This window comes from Coturnix japonica, chromosome 1 (assembly GCF_001577835.2).
Source record: "Coturnix japonica isolate 7356 chromosome 1, Coturnix japonica 2.1, whole genome shotgun sequence".
NCBI classification, from domain to species: domain Eukaryota; kingdom Metazoa; phylum Chordata; class Aves; order Galliformes; family Phasianidae; genus Coturnix; species Coturnix japonica.
Genome location: NC_029516.1, coordinates 76,377,642 through 76,405,606, shown reverse-complemented (window position 1 = coordinate 76,405,606; position 27,965 = coordinate 76,377,642). Strand labels below are relative to the sequence as shown.

Here is a 27,965-nt window from a genome sequence, read left to right as displayed (position 1 = left end):
TAATTATCACTTTTTTTTTTTCAGAGTGGCACAAAGAAGACACAAAAGAGTAAGAACATGGACTCGTCACATAAACATCTTCAATAAAGATTATATTTTTGTACCTGTGAATGAGGAGTAAGTCTGTGTGTTTCAGGCAACTTTTTTGATAATTAAAGATGTTAGTATATGAATATTGTGGTGATCTTAAAGATTTATGGCTGGAGGCCATATGGCTGCTGGCTTGGATAATTGGAAATGAACACATTAGATTTTGAAATAGCAGCGAGGTATGGAATGAGGAAACTTGAAGTCTCTTCAAAAGTTAGTTTTCCTATTAATTAGTGCTGTTGTAAGTAAACTTTACATCTCTGTTCTTGGTTTTATCGAGAATTGCTTTTGTGTATTTCAGAATAAATTTTGTATCATGATGATTTCTATGCAAGTAATGCTTCTGTAAAGAGTCTCAGCAACTCAGGGGGTTAATGGTAAAAGGAGCAGGAGTAGCACTGTGACTGGGCCTGGCTGAGTAACTAACCTGCACATGGAAACTCCAGGAAAGCTGAAAAGTAATTGAGAATTACTGTTGAATACCTAAAAGAAGACATAAAGGCAGAGTCATGTTTAACTTGCAACCATATTCAAAGCTGGGATCACTGTCACCAATTGTTTATTACTTTATTTGCAGTGGGATGGGTGGTAAGAGAGTGCTGTAAATTGCTGGGGAAGGAATTTATACTTATTTCTGCAGTTATGGCAGAATGTAAAGAAAAAAGTGAGTCAGAGAACTTATGTGTGATGCCGTGAGAGAACACTGCAGCAGCAGTTAACATGTAATTTATCAGTTGTCCACATGCCCTCAATGTTATAAAAAAACTTATATCCTTTTCAGAACCAAATGTTACAGAATTTTGACATTCTTCTTCCCCTTCTCCTCACTGTTGGACAGGTCTCATTGGTACATTGCAGTTATCTGTTTTCCTTGGTTAGAAGAAACTGTATATGAGGAGTGTCCCCACCAGACTTCATTTAATCTATCTCCGCTCCGGTCAGAGAACAAGAGTGAGGACTCTGTAGTTGGTTCAGTGTTGGCCTATCCTGAAGAAGAAACAGATGCAAACAGAACTTTATTCTCCAAAGGTAGATAATCTAAAAGAAAATTGTCAGTTCATACACAATTCTGATAGTTTACTAATCCTTGAAGGAGAGAAATAATGTATTAAAAGCGATTTCTTATCTTAAGTTGTAGTATGTTTTTGTATTACTGTGCATAACAAGGACTGCACTGCATTGTTTGTTTGTTTTTTTTCCCCACAACTCTGGAAAATAGTGGAAGAGATATAAAGCAGTGACCTATTTCCCATCAGGAGTTAAAGTTCTTGGATCTCATTAAGAGTTTTATTAGGATGGTAGGCCCTATAAATCTGATATTTGAATATTTAGAAGGGAAGGAAAATTCATTTATTTTTGAATGCTCATAATCACTAATTTGAAAATGAATATATTTCCGCTTTAAGGAAACCTTAATACTTAGTACATTTGTTCTTTTGTACTAGGTGGCAGTGAATCTGCTGCTTCTGCCTCGGTCCTGGATTCATGTTTTTCTAAAGTAAGTGCTTTTCTGTACTGACAGAGGAAATGTATTGCTTCATTTCTGAAGGCTCTGAGACTTGAACAAATGATTGTATGTCATCTTTTTGCAGAAGCTGTCATTATTGATATGGTCTACAGCCTGTGCAAGGCCATTTGAATTAGTCTGAAGTCCTTCTTTACCAGTTTACATTGCTTTATGCTATTGTTTCACCTTTTAAAAGTTTTCATGTTGTTTTCTGTTTCTGCAAGGGAAGGCTATGGCTTTAAATCTGTAAAGACATTTCTTTTTATACTTGTAATTTTGTAAGGTTAATTTTATTTTCTCTTCTCCCAGATCTCCCTAAGTAATTCCAAAAGGCAAATCTGTAAAAGGTATGTTTCTGTTTTCATCTTAATTTTGTATCATTATAGACCTTACTAAAATGATGATTGATTCAGGTATTTGTTGCATACATGCAGCTGTAGGGACTTGTCTGTTTCCTTTCGCATTTGTTTAGTTACTGATGCTCCTGTTAAGCTGTGCTAAAAGAAAAAATTGCTTCTATAGTGTTGGTAATGAAGGACTAAACTGATTTTGTTGTTGTTTACAGGCCTTGTATACTGATCTTAGATTCTTTGAAAGCTGGTTCTGTGCAGAAGACAGTTCAGGTTTTGAGAGAGTAAGTGACAACAGTTTCCATTTATTAGAAAGAAACACTGCTGGTCATATTTTGATGCTTAAAATACTTTTCTCTATGGAGTTGTACCTTTGTGTTGCAAAAGGGTAACTCACAAGCAGCCACAACTATTACTGTAACAGCAATATAGAGGTTTGTGTGAGAAGTATGTCTTTGTTTTGCAGTCTAAGTGTAATGTAAAAGTTGTGAATTGGATGGTGAATTCACTTCTTTCTAAAGTTCAAAGTAAATAGTGCTTGTATTTAAAATGAATACTTCAAAGTTGAAATGATATATTTTCCAAATGGCTGGCCTTCATTTTTTTTTTTTTAATAGAGCTTTCAGAATTCCTGTATTAAATCCACAGCAAAGTATGTACAAAAACTAGAAACTACACTGATGCAGTCTACAAGTGTCATGTGGCAGGATAGTGATATCAGAATGGTATTATATATTTTGAAAAGTGAGAGCCTTTTTTTCTGAAAAGGATGCAAGTTTTGGAAGAGTTCATGAAATTTACAGTTCTTTTATGTACTCCTAATGACTTCAGTAGCTATCATAACATTTTTTAAAAGCTGCTAGTGTTCATTATTTGAAGATAAACAGAATTGATCTTTTTGTACTCTGTTGTATTCACTTCACTGGAAGAAGCAAAAATCTGTAAACCAGGTACTACACAGAAAAGATCCTTCTCGTCAACCAAAGGCATAGCCGTAGTAAAATCCAGAAAAAAATTTATCTGCTACCTTTCCTTCGTCCTGTGTGTGTGTGTGATCTTGTCATAAAACAATATCAAATTAGTGAGACAGAAATTTTTGTGTGAATCTTTGTTGATAAGACCTGATGACTGTGTTATTTTTGAATGCCTTTCAGTGACACCCAGGATAATTGTCTCAATAATCTTTTTCAGTTACTGAAGTTAAACTAATGGGTTTGTGATTACTAGGGTCTTCTCTTTTACCCTTCTTGTAAACTGGAACAATGCTGGCTAGTTTTCAGTCAGAAGAGACCTCTCCAGACTCCGAGATCTTTTGTAGATAGTTGAGAAGATTCCTGAGTTCATTACAGTTTTAATATCAACAAATAGAAAGTCACTGCTCCCCCAACTTAGAGAACTGGGCAACAAAAAACCTGTCATTATTAAAGACCAGGGCAATCAAAACATTAAGTGCCTCTGCCTTTTCATTATCTCTATTCATAAAGTGACTAGCTTTACCCAGTAACATTCTAGTATTTTCCTTAGACTTTCTCTTGCTATTAGCATACTCTTAAAAGGACTGTTTTTGTTATCTGAAATGTTATTGGCCAATTTTAACTCTAGTTGAACCTTTCACATTTTCTTCCTGCGTATGCAAACTTCAGCTTTGTAATTTTCCTGTGTAGCCTGACCTAGCTTAAAGATCTGAATCCAAGTTAGTCAGACACTTGTGCCTTCAATCACATTTTCAAAATCAGTAGTCAGTTCAGAAAGTGAAGTCAGTGAGCTACTACTGAAGCAAGAGAACAATATAAAAAAAGATGATAACAACTAAATTGAAATCATTAAAGAAATGATCCTTTTTTAACAAGTTATCCAACGCTTTATATCCTAATGGTCTCTGAGGGGTATAATGGTGTAATTATAGTTGAAGTTCAGAAAGTTAACTTAAAATTTTAACTTTAACAGCTTTCTAAATTTTTCACATTCTGAATTTTTTTGGCGTAGAAAAGTACTGCTGGCTTTTTTGGATGAACACAATATCTGGGAAAGATCACTTGAACTCCTCCCCGATCTTAGGTTTAAAAATGATAGATAGCTTGAATAAACTCAATGCAGATGGATGATAATCATTATTTTTAAATAATTTCATGTGTCTTTCCCACTTTGTGTATTGTATATTCTAAGACAGAACTGAATCTGTGTATGGTAGAATATCGGACAGTTGAAATTTTTATTTGTATGAATTTTTTTTATAGATTCTGTGAAATAAATTGGTTGAGGCTATCTTAATGTTTTGTCCAGCTCCAGAATAATAATAAGAAGCATCTCAAAATTCATTGAGCTTTGGAGTTATTTGAGTTATTTCTCAGATATTTAATCTATTCACTTTCTTTTATAGGTATCTCGAAGTGGAATGGGAAGCTAAAAGAAAAACGCATCGGGAATTTAGTAAATCAACGATGATTGACTTTTATCCAAGAGTGCCTAAACAAGATAACAGTAGTGACTGTGGGGTGTATTTGCTACAATATGTGGAAAGCTTCTTCCAGGTAATAAAAGAATCTACTTTTCCTTTCCCCCAAAATCACCTCAAACCATTAACTGCTATTTCTGAGAGAAATACTCAGACAGAAAACTTGTGCTGCTTAGCATCTAACGTTGTCTAAGGTATTTGAGAAAGAGAACATAAAAGCTGTTCTTTGTCTTGTGGCAGGAGGTCTTTGTATCTGAAACACAGACGTTTTTCTCCTCTGGGTTTCTTAGGCAGGCATTTCTAACCTTGTGGTTTAATATTGCATTTACATTGACACATTCAAGGTCTGCAGCTGTATGGAGATATATATATATATTATGGATATATACTGTTTAGTTTATGCATTTCTGACCTACAAATGGTGCAAAGACATGTTTTCTGTGTAGGTTCTCATGTTGCCTTTCAAGCTTTGTTCAGCTTTTCCTTTGGCCTTTGAATAGCATTGTCTGTGCAGGCAGCAGCTTCTGCAAAGAGATGGAAGTAGGATCCTTAAGAGACAATAAACAAAGCTAGGGGAAATTCTCTTACTTGTACTGAACATACTTCTAAATGTCATCTTCTTGATCCTTCCTCATGACCTACACTAGCAGCTCTGTGCCTTTCTTAAGCTGCAGGCCTCAGAGCTGAACACAGTGCTTCAGGTGGGATCTCATGAGCACTGAGTAGTGGGAGAGAATCAGCTCCTTTGATCTGCTAGCTACCCTTCTTTTGATTTAATCCATGGTATGGTTGGTTTTCAGAGCTGCAAGTGTCTGTTCTCAGTTCATGTCAAGCTTTTTGTCCCACAGTGCTCCCAAGTCCAGCAAAAGGCTCTGATCAACTAGCCTGCGATTGTGTGCAAGACCTTGCACCTAGCCTTGTTCAGTGGCAGTTAGTTTGCGTGGAGCCTACTAATCCCTCTGGAATCCCTCTGGATGGCATCCCATCCCTCCAACATGTCCATGGCACCTCTAAGCTTGGTGTCATCTGCAAAATTGCTGAGGGTGCACTAAATCCCACTGTCCATATCACTGACAAAGATGTTAAATAGAACCAGTCCCAGTACCAATTCCTGAAGAACACCTCTTATCACTTATCTCCATTTGGACAGTGGAGCTGTTGACCGCAACTCTGTATGCAGCTCTCTAGCCAATTCTTTATTCACCAAGTGGTCTATCTATCAGATCCATGTCCCAGCAATTTAGAGTCAAAAATGTAGTGTGGGCTGTCTGCCCTATTTAGCCTTGCTTAAATAGAGAGTTTGGTCTAGGTGACCTTCAGAATTCCCTTCCAGCCTCATCCATTCAGTGATTTTGTAATAGGGAGGTAGAAGAAGAATTTATTTGTTTTAATATTTGTACCAGTATTTTGAACTCCTCATTCTCTAACAATACAGAAGCGAGGTCAGGGTGAGGTCGTTTGTTGTTCTGAGCATACCAGGACTCATAGGCCATTCTCACCTTGCTTTTTGAATTTAACATGTGACTTTTCAAAGGAAGGGGAAGGTGAAAAGTAGGCATGGCAAAAGAATGATGGTAGGAGGAAGAAAAAAAAACTTGGGTTTTTTGTTTTGAGGCAGTTGAGATGTAGTGTTGTAATCTTATTGCCAGAACTAGCAATATCTCAGCCATTTGAATTTGCTTTCCTGTTTTGGTCCAAATTCTCCCCTCTCTATGTCCTGCTAGAATTGCTGGCAATACTCTTGCTGATTTGTTGTCTTCTGTCAGACAGGTCAGCTCATGACAATAAAAATGTGCCTGAGACTTGCTTGCTTCCATGTGGTGTGATTGTACATGTGTGTTTTTCGACTGAAGTGCACTTGCCTCCTGTTAAGTATCAAGAGCATGTCTAACCGTATGAGAGTATGTAGAATCAACATTGAATATTAGCTTATATTAAAGTATCTTTAAGAGGAAGTGATGATAATCTGTTTTTTGTTTACCATGAGTAGCTCGCGTTATGTATGACTATAATTATAACAGAGGAACTGGAATTTAACTTAGATCTTGGCCATTGTATCTCGTGGTAACTTATTTATGCATGCTAGGTCTCAGTAGTATGGAAGGCGCTGGAATTTTGTTTGCAGGTTGTAATGGGAAATTCCTGCTGTAAATATTGTTTTTATTTCTTTCTCTTTTTACCAGAATCCCATAATTGACTTTGAACAGCCACTGCATCTGGAGAAGTGGTTTCCTCATCAGCTGATCAGAAGCAAAAGAGAAGAAATCCAAGACCTGATCTTGCAATTGCACTTTCAACAGCTCAGAGGCAGCAGAAGCTAATAAATCCCATCAGCCAGAACTGGCAAAGATGCTGTTGTATAAAGTACCTGGAACTCTGCTTAGCAGCATTTTGGCTCTGTCTGCCTTGTGTGGAAGAAAAAAGTGGTTTTTTTGTTTGTTTGTTCATTATGTATTTATGTAAATAATTATTTTACCTCGGATTTAGTGATGATAAAATGCCATGGGAAGGGGAGGAGGAAAGGGGTGGCGAAAGAGAAGATTGTAGATAAGTGTAAATATGTAAGTTAAAGCTCATACATGTGACTTGCTAATTGATTTTTTTTTTTAACTTGGAATATGAGAATGCATACAGGTATATGCAACGAAGATGTGAAAATATTTTGGACTTTTGGAGCCTGTTCTTTACAGTTCTATATAAACCTTACAGAGTTGGATGGGCACTTAGGAATCAGGCCCGAAGATGGGTTTTTGACCTTATACTGTGTCTCTTTCTACTTTGCAGTTCATACGGATAGAATGAATACTATGTATTGTTTTAATTTAAGGACATAATATTGATTCTCTCTAGAGATGCTTTTTTTGTTCTGTTTCTGATAATATACAGAAATAGTTTGCATTTATCAGAATATTCTGCTGGGATTTGACACTTCTGGGTTTTAATCCTTTTTCCTTTCTAGCATTTCCATCATAAAGATTAATTGGCTTGAGAGTGAATCTTGAAATCTTTTAAAGTCAGAAGTGGGCTCTTCTGAGTGTCCTTTATGATAACTCTTTTCTTGTCAGATTTTAGAAATCTTGCTCTCAAAGTACGTGCTGGTACAGTACATGTAGGCATGTACTGTACCAGCACGTACTTTGCCTAATTGCCTCATTTGGGGGAGTTACTCCTGTGAGTCTTAAAGGCATCATTTGCATTAGAAAAGCAAGTAAGTTGTGGCTCAATAAGATAAAGATATTTGAGAAATAAGGATGTTTTCATTTAGAAGGGATGTGGCTATATGTAATATGTCTTTAAGATGTGTTACTTATATATGAGACATCCGGGATTTATACTTTATTTGGGAAGATTCAGTAAATGCACACAAATATTTGAGTGTTTGAACTCAGGACTTAATGTGATAAACTAGTGCGAGTTTATCATAGTCTGTATATATATTTATTTAGTTTTTCTTAGACAGTTGCCATGGACACTCTAATAACATTTTGATGCGTGCACCCTTTTTCCCATAGTTATAACCTGATAGATGGTGGCTGTTCTGAGAGGATGCTTTCTCCTGTTACACACAGGAAGAAGAACCCAGAGGAACCACATTGCAGATAGCCACCAAAGCTATTTGTATTATAAGCAAAGCTGCAAAACTAGAGGTCTCAAAAGAGGTAGGTTAGAAAGTTGAAGTAAAAACTGAGGGCAACCCTAAAGATGTGGACAAATTTGTAGTGTTGCAGAATTCTCAGGGCCCCTTTCCTCATGGCAACTCTGATAACCTGGCATTTGGAAAATCCCGCCATTCCTTCAGGTTCTGCGCAGTTGTTCAAAAGTGAGAAAGAACAGCGTTGTTTCTCAAACCAGGGAGGAATCTTTCTGAAGAGCAGAAACTTCTCTCTGTGAAACATTTTTTGCTAAGTGCAGTTACTTTTTGTGTAACTGTGGGCAGCCTCGTGCATTTATCTTGAGGTTTTTTGCTTTGTTTCTAGTTCAACTCAGTAGTTTGTCACTGTTCCCACCAATATCCGTCACTCTCATCCCACAAATTGGTGTGACTTTCATCTCACAAACCTCATCACCACCATTTCTCCCTCCCAGGGATGATCTTTGTATTTATTGTAAGAGATAAATGGTACAATGCAGAAATGTGTGCTTTTTCTCTACACCTTTTTTTAATGGATGAAATATTTTCAATTTTCCCATATTAAAAATACTTTGGACTTCTTCTTACAGTAAAATTGGTTTATATCACAACACAATATTTATTCTCTTTTAGATTAACTGGTTTATATGTAGATATTTAAAAGTAAAAAGAGATGTATGAACTTTTCTAAATTGGTTTTATAACAGTAAAGGATTGACTTTGTAGGTTAATGTTAGTGATGTGCAATGGGGATGCCAATACATTTGATAATAAAAACCTCCAGAAGTAACTAAACATAATTGTCACCATTCTTTTTGCTTCTGCCACAGAGAACCGATGAGCTAAATATGAGATAATCCATCTTCTTGCATTGAAAATATGTCCTCAGTCTCTTTTTCTTAACCCATTTTTTGATCAAAGCAATTAATTATTCTTCAGCCCATGCAGCTGTATTATAGCTTCTTGTGGCAAGCAAGACTTAACTGCCTTAGAGTTTTATCTGGTTGGGCTGAACAGTGTTGACAACCTGAATGACCAGCCTGGGAAATACCTGGGTCATGCAGCTGCAATCCACCCTGTTCCACCCATATCCATATAACAGACATGTGGTAAATGCTAGGAAGTGTTTGTGGATTAAGTTATGCTCCTGATATGGTGGAGAGGTGTGTTGCTTCAAAGCAAACCATTCTTTATAAGACCCTTTAACCTGTGCTCTGCAATTTGGTATCAAGGCATTGCATTGTGCTTATGGCCTGCTAAACATGAAAGAAAATGCGATGTTCCAGCTCTGTGGGACTTGAAAATGGCTTCCATAAGGAAATCTGAGTCATAGAGATTGGTGCAAAGTGCTGTCGACAAACAAGAGACAAGAGAAAAATAACTTATAGGATTTAGATCTTCCAAGAAAAAAAATTAAAAACCATTCTAACAGGAACTGGAAACTCCATTCAAAGATGAAGTAAGAGCACCAGGTTCATCTTTTACTGTTGAACAAGATATACTCACCTGAGGAGCAGTTCAGAAAAGGAGGAATGCAAGCGATAGATTCACATTACACATTATAGGCAGAGCAAATAATTAAGTGTCTGATTAATTTGATCAGTTTCACTTCCTGGTGTTTCTGTTTCCAAGTACTTTACAATGGTACATGATGGAAGATGACAGGCTGTGCTGGGCTGATACATTGGAAGGCTAGGTAGCCTCAGGCCTTGCCTAATGCATAATAAAATGGAAAATAAGAAAACTACTCAGGAAAGCTTTTTATTGGGTTTCATATTGTCACGGGTTACTTAGATTTACCTATGCCCGTGACAGGGGAAGCCACCCCCTGGGCCCCCCCCCCTGGGGCCCGGAAAGGAGGGGGAAAAGGGGAATGGGATAAAACAGCGGCAATCTAAGGAGGAAAAACTTATTTTACTAAATATGATATCGAAATACAAGATAACATAATATAATTGAGGCTAACAAATCCAACAAACAGAGAGAGAGAGAGAGTCCCCGAAAACCGAGAGGCCTACTGTGAACTCTAGGCTGGAACGCTTCACACTCTCCGAGAAGTTCGAGAGAAGAAGGAGGGCACTCCAGCCTGGGAACGAGATTATATAGAGTCCTGGTCCCGTGACTTATTGTTACCCCTGTTGTTCTCTGGGATATGTAGTCTTCTTCTGTGGACTGCACATTCAATAGAAGTATCCATACTTTACATGATGTTATGATGTGGAATACTGATAGCAAAATTACAAAATTACAAAACCATGACACATATCTTGATGCTCATGCATTCTCTTCGCACTGGTGACAGGACGAGGGGAAATGGCCTCAAGTTGCGCCAAGGTAAGTTTAGGTTGGATGTTAGGAAACACTTCTTTACAGAAAGGGTTGTGAAGCACTGGAATAGGCTCCCCAGGGAGGTGGTTGAGTTCACTGTCCCTGGATGTGTTTAAGAGCTGTTTGGATGTGGTGCTCAGAGATGTGTTTTAGCAGAGGGTTGTTAGAGTTAGGGTACTGTGGTTAGGCTGAGGTTTGGTCTTGATTATCCTTGAGGTCTTTTCCAACCTGAGTAATGCTATGATTCTGAGAATCTTCTCTAAATGCTGTTGCATTCATGAGGTAAGAGAGCCTTTGCCTTTGTAGGTTTGTATTTTGTTTCTTGTCTCTATTTGTTTGCATTCTTGCAGGTTAATGGAAGGAAGGCATTCATAGCATTGGAAGCTCCTGTGTCTGCAGAGATAGAATAGCCTGGGTTAAAAAGGATCTCAAAGATTATGTAGTTTCAACCCCCCTGTTATGTGCAGGGTCACCAACCAGCAGACCAGGCTGCCCAGAGCCACATCCAGCCTGGCCTTGAATGCCTCCAGGGATGGGGCATCCACAGCCTCCTTGGGCACAAGCGCAGCATTTCTGTGTGCTTCAGCTCCCCAGGATTGTTCAAGATACAGCTTCAGAGTGCTGCACTGCACACTTGCTGCTGCCAGCTGTGTAGTTACCTTGACAGAGCCAGCTGAGGTGAGGAGCGCTGGTCTGAGAACTCCAAAATGCAGCCTGTCAGAACAGCTCAGCGGTTTAATTTAAAGTGCAGTTTAGCAGTTTTGTGGGGGAAAAAAAAAAAAGGCTTTGTTGTTTTGAAAATATTGACTGGAGTCTGTTACACGTTAGAAGACAGAGAAGGAATAAAGGGTGGTTTTCTTTGACTCCTGTGAGTGTCCTGTTCTTAATATCCAGGATGTGCAAAGCAGTGAGCAGCAAGTCCTGAGCAGTGCCACCCATTAGGCAGCCCTGACATGGTTTTTCTTGTGGTCTGACTGCTGCCTGCCATTGCAGGCTGGCTTCCATACATGTATCTTCACTGAGCTGACTCCTGGAGAGGAGGGGAGCTGAGAATGCTGCTGTTTTCCTGCACCCTCTGTCCTGTCTGCAGCTCTCCTTAACCCACCATTTCTCCAGGTATCAGCACAAATCTGTTCTTAACGCTCATCTCAGATTACGTCTGAGCAGAGGTGAAAGAATCGCCATTTGCCCTGGTTTTATCCTGGGATGTGAAGGGCAGTGGTGTAGCGGCAGATCTGCTTTAGCTCAGACTCGAGCAGCAGGACTGTGTTACCTCTGTCACCAAATGACAACTACGGAATGATTGTTTCAGTCTTGCCTCTGTGCTCATCAGTGCTACAAGCAAGTCAGTGCATTCTTAGGTACATATATGAGTACAGACAGAAGGCAAAGCTCGTGGAGACCTTCCACTGGAGAGTAGTGTGCTCACGCTGGTACTCTGTGGTCAGTGTGACTTTTAGAAACAGACAGAAATTGAAGGGCCTTTGAAAATACGTGGTTAATTAAGTGTGAAAGGTGCTGTCCTTGTTTGGACTGTCTGTTAATGGTATGACAAGCTGCAGTAAAGAGCTTAGCTGGCCAGATTAAAATTAAAAAATTGTCTCAGTCCATCTGGCAGCTCCGAGGCGTTTACTTCATCACCTTCCCTTGTTTCTTCACTGGGGTGGAATTCTTGCTTTGAAAAGATCATTTCCAGGATGTCTTGTTTGACTTTTTTAACCTAGTGTTTTATTTCCAAAGATAACTTGATGTGACGTCAAGACGTTTTCAAGAAGGGCGATGCTCTTGCTTGGCTTAAGGATACATTAAAGGCAACGACTCTCTTGCTGAAAAGGATTTTCTTTTTTTCTTGCCTATTGGTTTTTGGACACAAATAAATATGTTTGCCTTCCTTTGGAAAGCCTCTCTCTGCCTCTTGGTTTTGGGAATGCTTACAGGAGATCTTCAAGCAGTTGCAGGTAATGAAGACATCTTTCTTCTTTATATTCTTGTTTTCGGGGTTTTGCCTACAGTAGTGTGTAGGAAAAAAATGCCTCTTTGCCTTAATTAAAATGAAGGAGGCCAACACAAACATTTGGTCAAATCTGTGTTGTGATATCAGCGTTATAAATACGGAGTGATTTACGAGAAAGATTTGCTGTTGTTTTAAGAGCAGAATGTAGGCATGGGATGCAAGGGTTTCCAGCTTTGAAAGACATCAAATACTGATCAGCAAGCTTTTCCACTTGGTGGTTTTTGTTTTTTGTTTTTTTTTTTTCCCCTAGTAAGTTTGTATTAGATGACAAAATATATGTCTTCTGTATGGTCAATGAAAATGTGTCTATTTGGGTAAAGATTGGTGTTTTGCCTTAGTGACCTTATTTGTTCCTTTCTCCCTCCAGTATATCATCTACTGTTGGCCTTCTGCTCTAGAGCTATTATTAGTGTACCATCAGAATAGCCACGATCTTTATCCTTCAGTCATCAAAGTCAGAAATGCTATTGATTTTGAAGCTGCAGAATAAATTTACAATCTGTGGGGTAAAAAAAAAGAAAGAGCCATAAAACAATTACTGTTCCTTCTGTAATTAACAAAAAGCAATTACTGTTCCTTCTGTAATTAATTACTCATTTTGATTCTTCTTCATTTGTTTTCTGGGGAAATAGTGAAGGAAAAAAGTGGAATTAACTGATTTCAGATGAGCTGCCTGTGGAGGTTAGAGAATGACAGTCATACTAAAACCAAATAGATGCATTCTCCTCTTAGCTGTAAGTTGTTTGTTTCTTTGTTTTTCCAGAGGGATGTGGTACAACTCAGAGGAAATTAACAACAACAACAAAAAAAAGCAATAAGCTAAAGCTGAGGCATCAGGGTGGGACCTGGTCTTGTAGTTCTAGAAAGGAAAGTTGCTAGTTGCCCATTCAGACAGCTTTCTTAAAGCATGGGACATAAATGTGGATAGAATGTATGGAATATAGGCACTTTAACTAATTACACTTTCTGTTCCTGGCCCAGAAAACTTCAAGCACATGATTATTGACGTGTATGGTCCCACTGACTTAAGCCAAATCCCAGAAGAGAAATCAAATACACAACATTAGCATTCACAGGGTCAGAGGTTTAATTTGATAACATGCTGTAAAAGAGGTTGAGTTTGTTTGTAATAGGACCATTACACAGAAAGGTTTAAGCTCGTTAACATAAAAAAAACCCACAACAGTTTGGTCCTCCACAGACCAGAGCAATGGCATTGAGATACACGTGACTGCATCTCTACCTCATCTGAGAACTTTATATGCGGTTTCAATTTTACAGCAGAAGAAAAACAGGCTACAGATGCTTCACCAACCCCTCAGCTCAGTGTCTGGCAGTTTGCAAGCCCCTCTTTGCCTCCTGAACTGAAAAAGCTTCATGGCATTGTGGAGGCCGAGCAATTCAACAGGCATTTGCTGCGTCGAAGGAAGCGCTCCATTCTGTTTCCCAGTGGAGTTAAGGTCTGCCCTGATGAATCTGTTGAACAGGCTATTGCCAACCATCTAAAGTACTTCAGGCTCAGAGGTAAGCGGGCACCAAGATCATAATCTCATGAGTAATTGATAACATTTATTTGTAAGTAAAAAATAATAGATGAAACTTTTAAATGTAATAGTATCACGCAACAGGAAATACACTGCTTCACAAGAAACTTAATTTCTTAGTGACAATCCTATGAGAGCTGTTCTGTGATTCTACTTTGATTTCATGTTCTTGAAATGCTGGTAGAATAAAAGAAGATGAGTAATGGCAGAAAACACTGGACAGCCATGTGGCTTTTGGCTGTAGTTGTTTTTTTTCTCACCTAAAACAATCTCTTGTGTGTGAGGCTGTGGTATAACAGCAATGAGGCCTTTGTATGAAGATGAAGAAGTTGGTGTAAATTAGCTTGCTCTGAAAATCTGAAATATACTCTGTAACAGCTTTGTCCATGCCTTGAAATATTACAGCAGTATGGTGTATTTTCACACTTGTATCTGACAGCATTGGAACGCATTGCTTTCTTCATTTATCATAGAATCATAGAAATGTTAAGGTTGGAAAAGATCACCAGGATTATCTAGTCCAACCATCAGCCCATTACTACGATAGGCCCGATAACCACATCCCTCCATGTCACATCTACATGGATGTTGAGCACCTCCAGGAATGGTGACTCCACCACCTCCCTGGGCAGCCTGTTTCCTGACATCCAACCTGTATTTCTGTACAGTTGCATTCAAACACTTTATTGGATGTTAGCATGTTCATCCAGAATCCATCAATGGAACAGGGAGAAGCTGCTCTCACTTAAGGAAGAAGGAAATGTCTTCAGAGGCATATGCTCTTGCACTTCTAATTAACATTTATTAAGGAGTAACAAATGTAGCTTATTCAGAATTGAGAAGTCTTTTTCCAAGGCCTGTCGGAGAATGAGAGGTTTGGCTTCACATAGTCTGAATCATGCATTTTGTATTTCTTCTCCCTTCAGAGCAGTGAAAAAACAGTTACAGTCTGGAGCAGCTGAAAGTCTGTGTAAAAGTAAATACTACTAATGTATTTGGAGCACAAAAGAGAACTATGTGGGATCGGAGCTTCATCAAAATTGTTGACTTGTGCCAGCTTGAGAGAGGTGTTGACATTGATCACATAGTCTGACAGCTTTTGTGAGCTTCTTGTTTATGTCTGCTCAGTAGCACTCAGCTGGTATTTGTTTTGCTCCAAATTAATCCATATTATTCACTTTAACTGCAGCCATCCCTCAATTACACATGATACAGGAGCACAGGCAAACACCGAGTAAGCAAAAGTCTGAGTGAGAGTAAAGAAGAGACATCTGTAAGTTGTTTTGTAAAAGCTTATTTAGAACTTGATGATCTTAGCCTGAACCAAAGGCCCAATTAGTCCCTCTGCTTTCCTGTTCCACAGTCCCCTATGGCTTCTTGACCAGAGGTGCCATGGCCACCCTTAGCATCTTAGACTTTTGAAAAAGATCTCTGCAAGAAATAGGGATGACTTCAATTAGCTGCAAGTTAAGCATGGTCTGGTTTGAGCAACCTGTCGTATTCATTCTGTTAGCGGCAATGCACTGCATCAAAACTATTTGGTGAGGTCTGGTTAATTACTTTCTGAATAAATGCACCTGAAGCCACACCTTGAGTGCTGTGTTCAGTTTTGGGCATCTTGCTACAAGGAAGATATCGGGGCCCTGGAATGTGTTCAGAGAAGGGCAGTGAAGATGGTGAAGGGTCTGGAACACAAGTCTTATGAGGAGTGGCTGAGGGAGCTGGGATCGTTTGGTCTGGAGAAGAGGAAAACCAGGAGAGATCTCACTGCCCTCTAAAATTTTCTGAGAGGAGGATGAGTGAGGTAGGAGTCAGCCTTTTCTCCTTGGTAACAGAGACAGAATGGGAGGGTGGTGAAGCACTGGCACAGGCTGCCCAGGGAGGTGGTGGATTCACCATCCCTGGAGGTGTTTCAAGAGCTGTGTAGTTGTGGCACTGAGGGACACAGTTGGTTACTGTTTTGATGTAAGAGCTTGTTAGAAAAAAAGATGCTTGCATGTTCTGGCTATGTGAGGTATATTTGCTCTATTTGTTATCTACCTAGGAAGGAAATGTGGGGATTTAATTACCTAGCTGTAGGTCCCCTTGCTTTACTTACCTTTGCTAGCTTGCTAAAGCTTTTACTAGTGTTAGGGACAGATGATCTAAATAATGATATGGTTATTCACTACTAATTGTTACTGCTACTGCAGTTGTTAGAAACACCAGCCAAGAACAGGGCTGTTTGTGCCCATTTCTCTATACCTACAGTCTAGAAGGCAGTTTTCTCATGCAATGATTTACTCCTACAGTCATTCGCCCCGCAGAACAAACCAACCTTTACGCTAGTGGTAGATACTATTTTTGGTCTCTTTTGAGCTGAGTCTAGGGTTATGGTTGTCTCTGCAGTCTCCAACATGATAAAGACTCCACACCTCCTAAAGCTGTGCATGGAAGTCACTGCTGTTGACCGCCCTTGTATTTCATTTCTTAGAGAATGTAGAGATGAAAATCAATCAGAGATGCATGCGGTTTGGGTACTACAGACCTGTGGTTTGGGTGTTTAATACATATCCTTTTAATAGGAGCAGTGATGCTGCTGGGAGGTCCGCGTAAATCTGATGGTGGTTCATAGCTGGATTGCTGTGATGAGCACAACATGTGTCCAACAGTCTGGAGGTTTCACAAAAGAGATTCAGTAGGAAATGAACTGTGGATTTCAGATAGCAAGTACGCCGAGTACAGTAATGTTGGAGTAATGTTTTTTACTCTTCACAAGCAGGCTATGGGCCAAGTCCCTGTTAACAGAAAATGATAATATTTGAAAAACAGTCATACCCACTTAGGCCAAAAGTCTGTCTTTTCCACTCTGGGCCATGAGACTGACCAGTCACTTTATGCTGACTGCCCATTTCCTTTGGTGTAAACTGTTAGTTGGCAGCTGAGAATGTAATAGACTTAAATGGTGGACTTGCCAGTGGAACAGAAACAAAGTAAGGGTCGCAAGGTTGATGGTATGTCCTGTTATCCCGGCACTGTACCTACCAACTGGGTAAAACAAAGGATGCTGGGTTTTGGCATTGGGGCTCAGGGTTAGTACTGCTACTGTCCTTGGGATGGCTGAGATGTAGTTATTCCTGTGTCTATCATTCCTAATTTGCGTTTGTGATTTTTCCTACTTTGATCCATGGCCTTCAGCAGTTCAGTGCATTGAGTTTCATGCAAGTAGATCAGATGGTATCTCTGCCAGAACTGTTTTTGTCAGCCAGAGCTTCAGGTGAAGCTGAACATCTAAAGATAGCATTTAAAGATCCTGACCATAGAATGAAGTAAACAGTGTTCTGGTGTGTCACAGCTAATGAGAGCCAAGAACATTTCAGTACTTTGGAAAGAATAAAATGAATTTCTCACAAATGAAGTTCTATTCATGATTATAATCAAGATTTGGTGATCTCCGGCAAAGGACTGAATTTATGACAGTAAAGATAGAATCCAAATTTTCTCCTCATTTCCTGAGTTGATTCAGATCTATTTACTGAAACAGCAGAAATAATGATGTGATGCTCTGCACATGGATACAGCTAAGATTGGAGGTTCAATTTGATGTTGAAACCCTACGTGACATAAATTACGCAAATCTTGCTGAATAGTGATGAAAGCAAGAGGTCAAAATTCATGAAAGCTACCTGGCTGAAGCAGCATGCATTAAATCAAAGTACCTGTCCAAGTGGGCCTTTTCTCCTTGTTTCCCCCCCTTCCTTTTCACTCACCACACATAGCTCATACTCAGCCAATACATTTCTGAAGTTTATTTGTAAAAACTTCATTTCTGCCTCCCTCCACATCTGAATTATTAGATGCCAGCGTACACTCTCAAAATCTCAAGTGTTATCTTGAAAGACACTCCTTTGTAGTTATTGAAATGTTGCCAGTGAGAATAGTTCGTGCTAGAGTTCAGTGTGTCAGCATTCATGGCAAACATTCTTAGTGTGGATTAGCTAACTGACTTTCAGCTATTTTAATTAAAAACCCTGGACTGCTACATGTGTTATTTAAAGGTTGTTGTGTTATAGCCTATAGACAACGGCATTTCAGCAACAGCTGAAGTGATTGCACTGCACGTGACTTTATTAGATTGTTTAGCAAGTTCTAATGAAATCTTTGCTGGAAAGATCGCCCTGTCAATCTCCTTCCTGCAATAGTCCTGATAAAAACCCACTGCCATTAAGTCTTTCAGTTGTGGAGAAACTGCAAGGGAAGAGAAGGAATTGGCCTCAGGTTGCCTCAAAATAGAATATTCTGCCTGACTTGGTGCTCCTAGCCCCTGTACATGATTCAACGCTTAAGAAGCACTAATGGGATTTAACTGAGATTAAACTCCAGCGCTCTCCACTTACACAAATGGCCAGAAAGCCACCCTACCCCCCACTGGGTGCTGTCATGTGTTGCCTCTCCTATTAACCTCAGAAATCCCTGGGCACAGACTGAGATGTAATAGGCTAATTGTTTCTCATTTGAGAGATAAATGCATCCTGAATTGTAAAGCTAGAGCCAGAGAGGTGCTGTATGCTGCCCAGGTGCACGCGAGGTAGCCATATGGGAGAGTGTCAGACAGAGAGGTCGTCTCATCGTAGATCTTAGCAGGAGATTTTGAGAAGAACAATAAAGTCTTAAGAAAGTAAACTTCAATCACACCTTTTTTTTTTTTCTTTTTTTTTTTTTCCCACTCCCTTGCATATGTTTGTAGAACTGAAAAAAGCTTATGCCTACCTATTTGTTTTTTTGTTGTTGTTGAAACACAATTTGTCTTTGAGTTTTTCAAGATATTGTTTGTACGTGTTGAGTGTAAACACTAGATTTGGAGCAGATAAGCTCCAAGGGCTGGGCTTTTTGGCTTCTAGAGGAGAGATACTGAGATTCAGTGGCCTTGATATGTGTCCAGCTTTCTGGGAGGGCCGCTGGAACCTATTGTGGCCCTTAAAAATCAAGACTGTGCCTATAATACATTGCTCAAGTGGAAGTTTGCACAAGTGCATGGGCCAAATGTGCTGTTGCTCCAGTTTCCGGCCTTGGAAGGAAAATCTTTCACCTTGAAGATGAATATATTCCAGGGGTGAGTTAAGTGACTAAATTTCTGGGGACTTTTGTTATGCACATGCAAAATGTACACTGGGGGAAAAAAAGAAATTGAAGATCAAGCCATCTGGTTTTCATTCTTGGTTTGAATTCTGATTCATCATGTCAGTCACACATCATCTGTGTACTTGCTCGCTTTTCTGAGGACAGCTGGAATGATCACATCTCTATAGTAGGGAGCAGTTATCTCATAAATGTACTTTTTTTTTTTTTTTTTTTTAAGCAGATGAATTCTTCAGATGCAAATTGCAAAGCTGCTGAGCACTTAACACTAAAATGCAAGTTATTTATTACCAAGGCCATGGGATGAAGGAAGTTATTTCCTAGAGGAGCTTACCTTACCTTCCCACCCACGTGTAACTCCAAGGCTCTTAGCTCGTTGCCTTAAAAGATTGATCTCGATTTTATGATGGTTTTAATCAGTATTGTTTACCAGGGATTAGAGGCCGGATTGCAAATCCTGCCTTGTCCAGGGCCTGATGCTGCTAATGCTGTCCCACATACTCTGTGACTGTGGCTTCTCCTGCAGCAGGCCAGTGAAAGTTCTGAGATGTAGTTGTAGGGATGGGCTCTCCTGTGCCCCGAGGGCTGCCCTGAAGTGACAGCACCACTGGGTCTGCTCAGCAGTTCCCTCGTAGTCCTGGCAGTGTTGTCTGCTTGGCTGCTTTGTTTTTAGGGTTCTGCAGCTAGTCTTCAAAACCCATCTCTGAGAAGATCGTAATGTAAGGCCTAAACACAAAAGTTCTTTTAATTAGCAGTTGGCAAGTCAGAAAGCATACAGGTAAACATGTGTTTTGACTAGATGCTTATTTTGTTTTCTGTTTTGGCTCAAAGAAGTTGGTATTTTACAGAATCACAGAGCTGTAGAGGTTAGAAGGGACTTCTGGAGAGTACTGAGTCCAACCCCCTTCCATAGCTGGTTCCCTACAGTTAGTTGCAGTAGGTTTATGAGATTTCAAATAATAGTTAAATGTTGCTTAATTTATGGTCAGAATATGTAGATAGTACAAATGGCATGGGTAACACTGTGTTGCAGGAAGGTCATAAAGGAAAAACGGTGAATTATTTCTATGCAGTAAAATACAGCAGTTTCCTGAAGCTTCTACTCAAGTCAAATTAAACTTTATTTACTTATGACCTCAGGTTTTGCCTACATAATCTCAGCATACTTTTAACCGACTTATGAAAAACAAGGTTCTTCTTTCATGGGAGTTCTCAAAAATTTGTTGATAAGAACTTTGAACAACCTCCCTGGCCTACAGGTAGTTGAACACCTGCCACAGTGATGGGCTCCACCTTTAAACTGAAAGAAGGATATAAACACTTCTTATGGAACTGAATGCAACATGAGGGAGGTGTCTCTTCACTTCCTTGGGTGGCCACGTCAATAATGCCGTGGTAAGAACTCACTCTTTTACATCCTTCAAGGAATGGTTGGGAGATAGAATCCTATTTGTTCTGTTCTTTATATGATCTGAGTCATGCTGAAGAACCTGTGCCATTCTTTTTCAGTGACAACTTTCATCTAACTACTTAAATGTTGAGAAGGTACATGAGAAAGAAAGACTAAAACAAAATTGGTCCTTTTCATAGCCAGGCTGTGGGTTTTCTCTTGAACACCATTTAGGTAAACATTCCTGGGAACGGTTCTTGGGTTGAGCCCCATGGAGTCTGGATTCATTGTCCTGCCAAGCAATCCTCTGCTTCCCAAATGGTCCAGTGGAATAAATGGGATGATGACAAGATGAGCTGTGTGTCAGAAAGGCTGGAACATGACATAGTATCAGTTTGTACCATTCTGTTTCATGTGTTACTGCTTTCACAGTGGAAATGGGAAGACAAGACAGAGGCTGTAGAGTACTCCTTAACCACATTCCCCTTTCATCCTTCTCTTGTAAATACAACCCTGTTCTGATAGCTTAGGTCTGATTAATGGGCTTGAAGCCCACAGATGGCACCAAAGCCTTTGGGTCTAGAATTCAATGGAGTGTCTAATTCCAAATGAAAGGGCACACAATAAAACTTTAATCTACTGGGAGCTGATTGGGGCAACTGTTCATACAGCAGCAGCTTGTATTCAGAGAAGGCACACTCATCACATTCATTAATGAAAAGAAAAAAGAGATTAAACTACTTAATCTCAAGAGCAGTAAGGAAAACTGCCTACGATTATTACTGCTACTTACTACTTGCAGCTGTAAAGCCAGTCCTTTGCCTGTTGCCATTTGAAAATTAGGGTTAGACAGTGCCACAGCAGTGTGTTTGCGAGCTCTAGCCATAGTTTCATCTCTCACTGACAGTGTGCTGAAGGCTTGTCTAGCTACAGGGGATGATTACATTTCAGGGCTGTTGTTGTACACTATTGCACCTGGAGTAAAAGGTCCATTAGTCAGAATGCAGGACATAAATTCCACCCAGAGAAGTCAGAGAAAGTGGTATCGCCTGGTATAGGCTTCTGGGTTTGAAACTAGATGTAGGTCTTTACCTGAACACACAACTCTTAGGAGTGGGATGGTAGAGGGGATACTACAGATGTCCTTCTGCTTCAGGAAGCTTATTAGTACTCCAGCAGGATCCAGAAATCCTTGAGAAGGATTATGGGTTCATTGCCTGAGGTCTGTGCAGACTCTTATGGAAATGCAGCCTTTGCTTCCTCAGTTGCTGAGGCAGCGAGCATAACCTGAAGTGGGATGTGAGGGGACCAATTACTGTGCTTTACAGATAAAGATGTACAGATTACACCTGGAAGCTGGAGGGATGCTAGAGTAATAATGTATTACAGAAAGTTAAATATGTAGAGTCTAAAGACCACATTCCTCACCATTCATACCTGTCAAGTGAGCAAGGCACCCCCATGTAGAAAAGCTGGCAGAAATGTGGTGCAGAAATCAGAAATACCTGTATATCTGTTGACAATTCTACAGAGAGAAATGATCTCAGCTGCTATAATAAACTGAAATTGGAAGTGGAGAAAAGAGCTTTTTTTTTCCTGATGCCATCCAGCACCAAAATCAGCTGAGCTTTTAGGTGTGACTGGGGACAGTTTCTTCAAGTTATTAATTATAAAGCTGTTGCATTTAAGAGAAATGCCCACCCCTTGGCTAGAAGAAGCAAAGTTTCAGTGTGGTTTAGGTGTTAAATTTAATCCATTTTGGAATTCACATTCACATGCACGTTTCAGAGTGTTACAGAGTACTGAGAGAAGAAGCAGTATTTTAAAAGATACCATTTCTGGTAGCCTAGATTGCAATTTAAAGCTTATTGGAAAAAATGAGTCTCTAAAGATAGATTCGCAGTCAGTCTGCTGTAGGATTTTGCTTACGATGTCAAGACTTTCTCTGAATGCAAAGTGCGCCTCTGCCAAACTATGTGTATATATTTAACTAGTGAAATCAGATTAAAGCTGAAAAGCAGGTTTGTTTGTGTGGTGCTACCCCAGGCTGGCACCTGCTGCAGCTGATTTTTAGAGCTGTTCTTCTTTTACTGTTGTTATCTTCCAGAATGCATGGAAAATCCTATATATCTTCATCTCCTCCACTTATTCTGGGTCACGGAGAGATTCTTGACTGAGCAAGTGGTATGACCAACTGCTCTGACTGGCAAAGAGCACATTCAGGAGAGGTAGACTGAATCAGCTGGCACAAGATTATTCAATATTTAATTTGCAGGCTGTCTATTCAGTCACAGATCTTTCTCAGTGCATATATAGAGGAAAGTTAAGGACTGACTTCTTGCTCGACACGTTACATTGTTATGTTGTCATCATCCTGCCTTATTTTTCAGTGATTAATGCAATTATAATTTCTGAAATTTGTTTTAAATTATTTGTAATGTTGAATCCAAGGGACCTGTTACTGACTGAGCTTCTAAAGCTTTGTTCAGTGGAGCTACCAGTTTTTGGTCAAAGGCTATTCTTGTTGGTTGTCAGAAGATCAGTGATCTCACTTGGTCTCTACTTTTTCTTTAATGAAATAACTACTTCAATAAAAATTCAGGATGGGAAGTAGTATGAGTAAGATCTACCAGATCTTCATTGTTGGTGCATTTAATGTCTTACACATTTACACATAGTGTGTATCATAGAATTGTTAGGGTTGGAGAAGACCACAAGGTCATTTAGTCCCACTGTCAGCCCCTCCCCACCATGTGCACTAACCAGATCCCTCAGTGCCACATCTACATGGCTGTTGAACACTTCTGGGGACAGTGAAACACCACCACCTTCCTGGGCAGTATCTTCTAATGCCTCACCACCCTTGCTGAGAATAAATATCCAACCTGAGCCCCCCACCCCCTGCACAACTTGAGACCATTCCCTCTCATTCCTACTGCTGATCACCATAATCAATATATTAATGTATTTAAAAGCATACAGCATTTGAGCAATATTGTGTTGACTACCTTTGCCACAGAAGGAAGCACTTCTGTTGTACTAACAGCAGACCTCTCTTATGCCTTCAGTGTGTCAGGAAACTGTCTGGGAGGTCTTCAAGACATTCTGGGATAGACTGCCAGAGCGTGAAGAGTATCACACCTGGATGAGCCTGTGTGAGGAAGGAACGATGAGCATCTTTGAAATGGGCATGAACTTCAGTCAATCTGAGGAGCACCGAAGTCTGATTGTGAAGGTGAGTGCAGCACCACGTCAGTGTTTTCTCCGAAGCAGGGGTATAATGTTCCACCACAAAAACCTGCTCAGCATATGGCAGGAGGTAATATGTGGGGGGCAGTTAAATTTTACAGGTATGAATACTCCCAGCTTTTGGATCTGTCATTCAGAGATCAGGCTGTCTTAAAGTATATATTGGTTTATAGATTTTTCTTTAAAAATGATACTTTCTCCTATTTTTGCAAACTAGATGAAACATAAGAGAAACCTTAAAAGTCTGATCAGAATCAGTAATGTTATGCTAGTATGGATGTGCTGTTGTTTTTCCTTTCTGGTGGACTCCTGTGCTAGGAATGTGCACTGAGGATATGAGTGTGGAAATCACTGTGGTTAATGGGGAGAGAATTTTTCTGATCCTGCATGCTACTCTTCACTGGTGGCTACTAGCCAAAGTTTGCCTCTGTGATGTCTTGTGGTACTGTTGTCCTTAGAAGACTTCGCAAAAAAGATGTGGACGCTTAAACAGAACAGTGTGATATGTGAACAACTGGTTGACATGTCAGGCTCAAAGGATCAAATTAAACGGGGTTACATCAAACTGGTGGCCATTTACTAAGTGCAGTTCCCCAGGGCTCAGTTTTGAAGAGTACTGGCCCTGATGTTTTTATCAATGACTTGGATACATGGATTGAAGGTATATTGGGTAAATTTGTGGATTAGGAGGAGCTGTTGACTGCCTCAAAGGTGGAGAGGTCTTATGGAGAGATCTTGACAAATCAGAGGGCTGGTCAATCACCATCTGCATGAAGTTTAACACAAGAAAGTGCCAGATTCTGCATTTGGGAAGGGCAGCCTTGGCTATATATAGTGACTGAGGAGTGATAGGCTGGAGAGGGGCTGTCTCACTCTGCTCTGCACTGTGCAACCTCACTGAGAACACTGGGTGCAAGTGTGGGTGCCACAGTGTAAGAGGAATGTGAAACTATTAGAGAGTGTCCAAAGGCAGGCTGCAAGGATGGGGGAGGGTCTGGAGTGTAAATGGTGCATGGACTGAGCTGATGGAACACCAGTGTGTGCTAATGAGGATCTAATGCTGTCTCCGATATGTTTTATACAGAATACACCATATTTATCAGACAGCTTGAATGCAAACAAAAACAAAAAAAAAGACAAAACAAAACAACAAAAGAAGAACACCCCATCAGCACCTCAATTTATATTTCAGCCAAACTGAAGGTGAGAGCACTCTGTCTCATCCCTGGCCAGACAGCTTCAAAAGGTCTCATGGTGTATTTTTTTTTAATACAAATAGGTCAGTGTGGATTTAATTGCTATTCCTAGTACTGAGTCACTCTTTCTCATATGTGCTCGTGCACAACTTGCTTGTCAGAGGGTGAAACCTCTTCAAAGCAGCTCTGAAAATATTAAGTCCAAACGGAGGCAGTGATACTGTTAAGGCAGTTTGTTTAAAAGCAAAAACAAACTCACAATATGCAGAATACACTCTAAGCATTCAGCTTATGTTGAAAGACACTGGTGGGTACTTTTTACCTTATTGCTATCTTGCAAATACTTTGATTGCTTATCTTTTTAATGGAGCCTCAAGTGATTTAACATTGGGAACCTGATGCATGTTTAATAGTATATATGGTAATTCAGGAAGAAATAATGACAGATCTTGTTATGAATATCCACGAATCCATAAATGTACTGCAATTACAAGTGGAGGAAAACTACATATTCTGGGGAAGAAAAAACAATCTTTACCAACTAATTATTATAAATGGATTAGCTCACAGATCTTTTCCAAAGAAGAGGATGTGATGTTTGGATGTTGATGAGAGAAAGATTTGGGCTGTGCTCTCTTTGGTGGGGCTCAGAACAAGAAGTTAAGCCAAGAGTTAGCCATAGAAAGGAGTTTGTAATACAGTTTTGTCTGAGAACCAACAGGCAGATAGGAAAGTGGAGAATCTCCAAGGTAGTGACAGGAGACAGCCACCAAAGTTCAGTTCAGAAAGCTCCCGGGCCAAGAAACAAAAGCTGTAGCTATGTGGACTCAGCAGCACACTTGTTTAGTATTGACCTTTCACAGTCTGTCAGCAGCTCTATCTGTTTTGGAGCATGGACTAGATGCTTCTGGATGCCACAGCAAAATGCCTCCTTAACATGCTGAAATGGGCACTGAACAATGTCATTTGAGCTTGCTGGAATTCTGAGTTTCTTCAAAGTAATGAGCCAGCTACCCATTGCCATTTTTTAACCACTGCCTCCTATTTTTAACCTCTGATCATTTCATGCAGTAGGTGATTTTGTCTTCCTGTGAGGCAGAAAAACCTCTTCTGTCCATCTTCTGCCTATGCTGCATTCTTCCTTGTCAACATGTCCATCACTGTTTAATCCAATGTCTTCATTACAGTTTTCAGTATATTTTGATAGCTATCTAATATAACTTTATATTTTTCTCCTTCAATAGTGTATCTCCAAGTTCTTCTACATCATAAAAAAAGCAGATCCCTTCTACGCTTTCAGCACCTCCCCTTCCACTCTCTCTGCCTGCTTAAGGATACAAAAAACTTTCTTGCACTGCTCTCCTTAGAGCCGTTCTTTCAGATTTTCTTCATCCTCTTTCTTATCCCCACACTTATTGTTCTCCTATCCTCCTATTGACTCTGGCTCTTTTTGCATTGCAAGTCTTACACTTTTCTAATTTTAAACAAAACAAAGAAACTGAAACACTCAGAAAATGTCACCATGTGTTCAAATGAATAAACTCCAGTTCCTTCTCCAAGTTTTATTTCATCTTCCTCTCATCTCTTCAGCTCTTTCTGTGTGGATTCTCTCTCTGGTCATCCTCCTCCAGTTCCAGCCTAAATTTTCCTTTTTAATATCCCTTGACTGCAGACACAGCACAGAACCTGTCAGCCATGGGACCTGTGCTTACATCTTCAGGGCAGAGCTCAGTGTCAGTACTTCATCCTCATCATCCTTGTCTGATCAGCTCTTCTACCTGGCAAATCTGCAGTTGTTCTTTGTTTTCTCTGTTTTGCAACTCAGTACTGCCTAAGACACACTGAGGAATCATTTCTGCCATGAGCATTCACCTCTGCTTTAGAGTTAATTCCTCCTGGACAGACTAGACCTTCAGCTAATGTCTAACATTACATCATGGACCTCTAGTTTTTGCTTCCTAGTTGAATACGGCTAAAACATTTTCTGTTCCACCATGTTTCTCTGCTATCTTTCCTTTTGCTCATTGTAGACCATCTTTGCATGTCAGCTGTCAGAGCATTGCTAACCATCCTGGCCTTTCCTACTAGCTTCCATTCTGGATTTTGTCATCCATCCCCTTGAATTCTCCCAGTGCCTCAGCCTTGCCCCTGAAGGAGGATGATTCTGTAATGCACTGTGGTGAGTGAGCAGGACAGGCAAAGAAGGAATATTTTCTTGGTATGACTTCCCTGTGGCAAGTAATGTGCACAGGTGAGTAGAATCACTTGGTACAATCCTACACAGATGGGATTAAACTAACATGAGTTTACTTAAGATTTCCTTGACATTCCCTCCACCTTTTTCTCCTGCTTGGAATTACCCCCAGGAAAGATATTTTGTCTACTGTGCATCAGGTTTGTCTCTTAGGATCAGGCAAAGGTATCCCATATAACTGCTTTTCAACAGTTCATGAGTTGAGAGCAGCTCATCCATCTGGTCAGTACTATGTGTGATTTACAGTGACTTACAGTTGGTCGTAGCCTGTGTATAATGCTATGGGCTGAATAATTTTTGATGGTTTTACGATACATAAAACTAACTGCAGGCTGTTGAGAAGGGTAAGCACCAGTGCAACTGGCAAAAATTTGTTTCCTAGCTTTAGAAGAATTGGTATGATAATGTTAGGAGATGACAGAGGCAGCTCCACTGAGCAAAGCCTTCCCTTGCAGTTGTGGTGTGGCTACTGCTGCTGTGTGTAACTGTTTGTAGGTAACTTCAAGTATTCAGTGGGTAAAGATATTAATCCCTGCAGGTTCCTCTGTGGTAGGTAAGAACATGTTTATAACACCCATCTTGCACATAATGGAACTGAGTCAGATAGGAGAGATGATTTGGCCTGGACTATTCTGTACTAAGTGAGAAACCAAGCCAGAAGTAGAGCTCCAGACTTCTAATTAGAGGGGAAAAGGTTTCTGTTTGCCATGAAATTCAAGTATTTGTCCTCACCCTAGACTGGAATGTAAATTTCTCATATAAAAGAGCAGAAAACAATCACTACAGAATATTGCAGACTGTGCCAGCTTAGCCATAGAGGGATGCTTCATTTCCGCATT

At 39.9% G+C, this 27,965-nt stretch overlaps 2 protein-coding genes across 14 annotated transcripts in view; both read left to right on the top strand.

Moving 5' to 3' along the window:
• SENP7 (SUMO specific peptidase 7) overlaps positions 1 to 8,828 on the top strand; it is a 35,048-nt gene extending 26,220 nt beyond the window's left edge. For all 13 annotated transcript variants that reach the window (XM_015877093.2, XM_015877115.2, XM_015877068.1 and 10 more), the window contains 7 exons: positions 25 to 117; positions 929 to 1,119; positions 1,536 to 1,588; positions 1,907 to 1,944; positions 2,163 to 2,231; positions 4,328 to 4,478; positions 6,586 to 8,828. In XM_015877093.2, the coding sequence (XP_015732579.1) occupies positions 25 to 117; positions 929 to 1,119; positions 1,536 to 1,588; positions 1,907 to 1,944; positions 2,163 to 2,231; positions 4,328 to 4,478; positions 6,586 to 6,723 (733 nt within the window). In that variant the 3' untranslated portion in view covers positions 6,724 to 8,828. The remainder of the gene's footprint in view (positions 1 to 24; positions 118 to 928; positions 1,120 to 1,535; positions 1,589 to 1,906; positions 1,945 to 2,162; positions 2,232 to 4,327; positions 4,479 to 6,585) is intronic.
• Positions 8,829 to 10,910: 2,082 nt separating this feature from the next.
• Positions 10,911 to 27,965, top strand: part of IMPG2 (interphotoreceptor matrix proteoglycan 2) — a 51,504-nt gene continuing 34,449 nt past the window's right edge. The window contains exons 1-3 of the mRNA XM_015877056.2: positions 10,911 to 12,319; positions 13,657 to 13,899; positions 23,496 to 23,662. Coding sequence (XP_015732542.1) covers positions 12,241 to 12,319; positions 13,657 to 13,899; positions 23,496 to 23,662 — 489 coding nt within the window. The 5' untranslated portion in view covers positions 10,911 to 12,240. The remainder of the gene's footprint in view (positions 12,320 to 13,656; positions 13,900 to 23,495; positions 23,663 to 27,965) is intronic.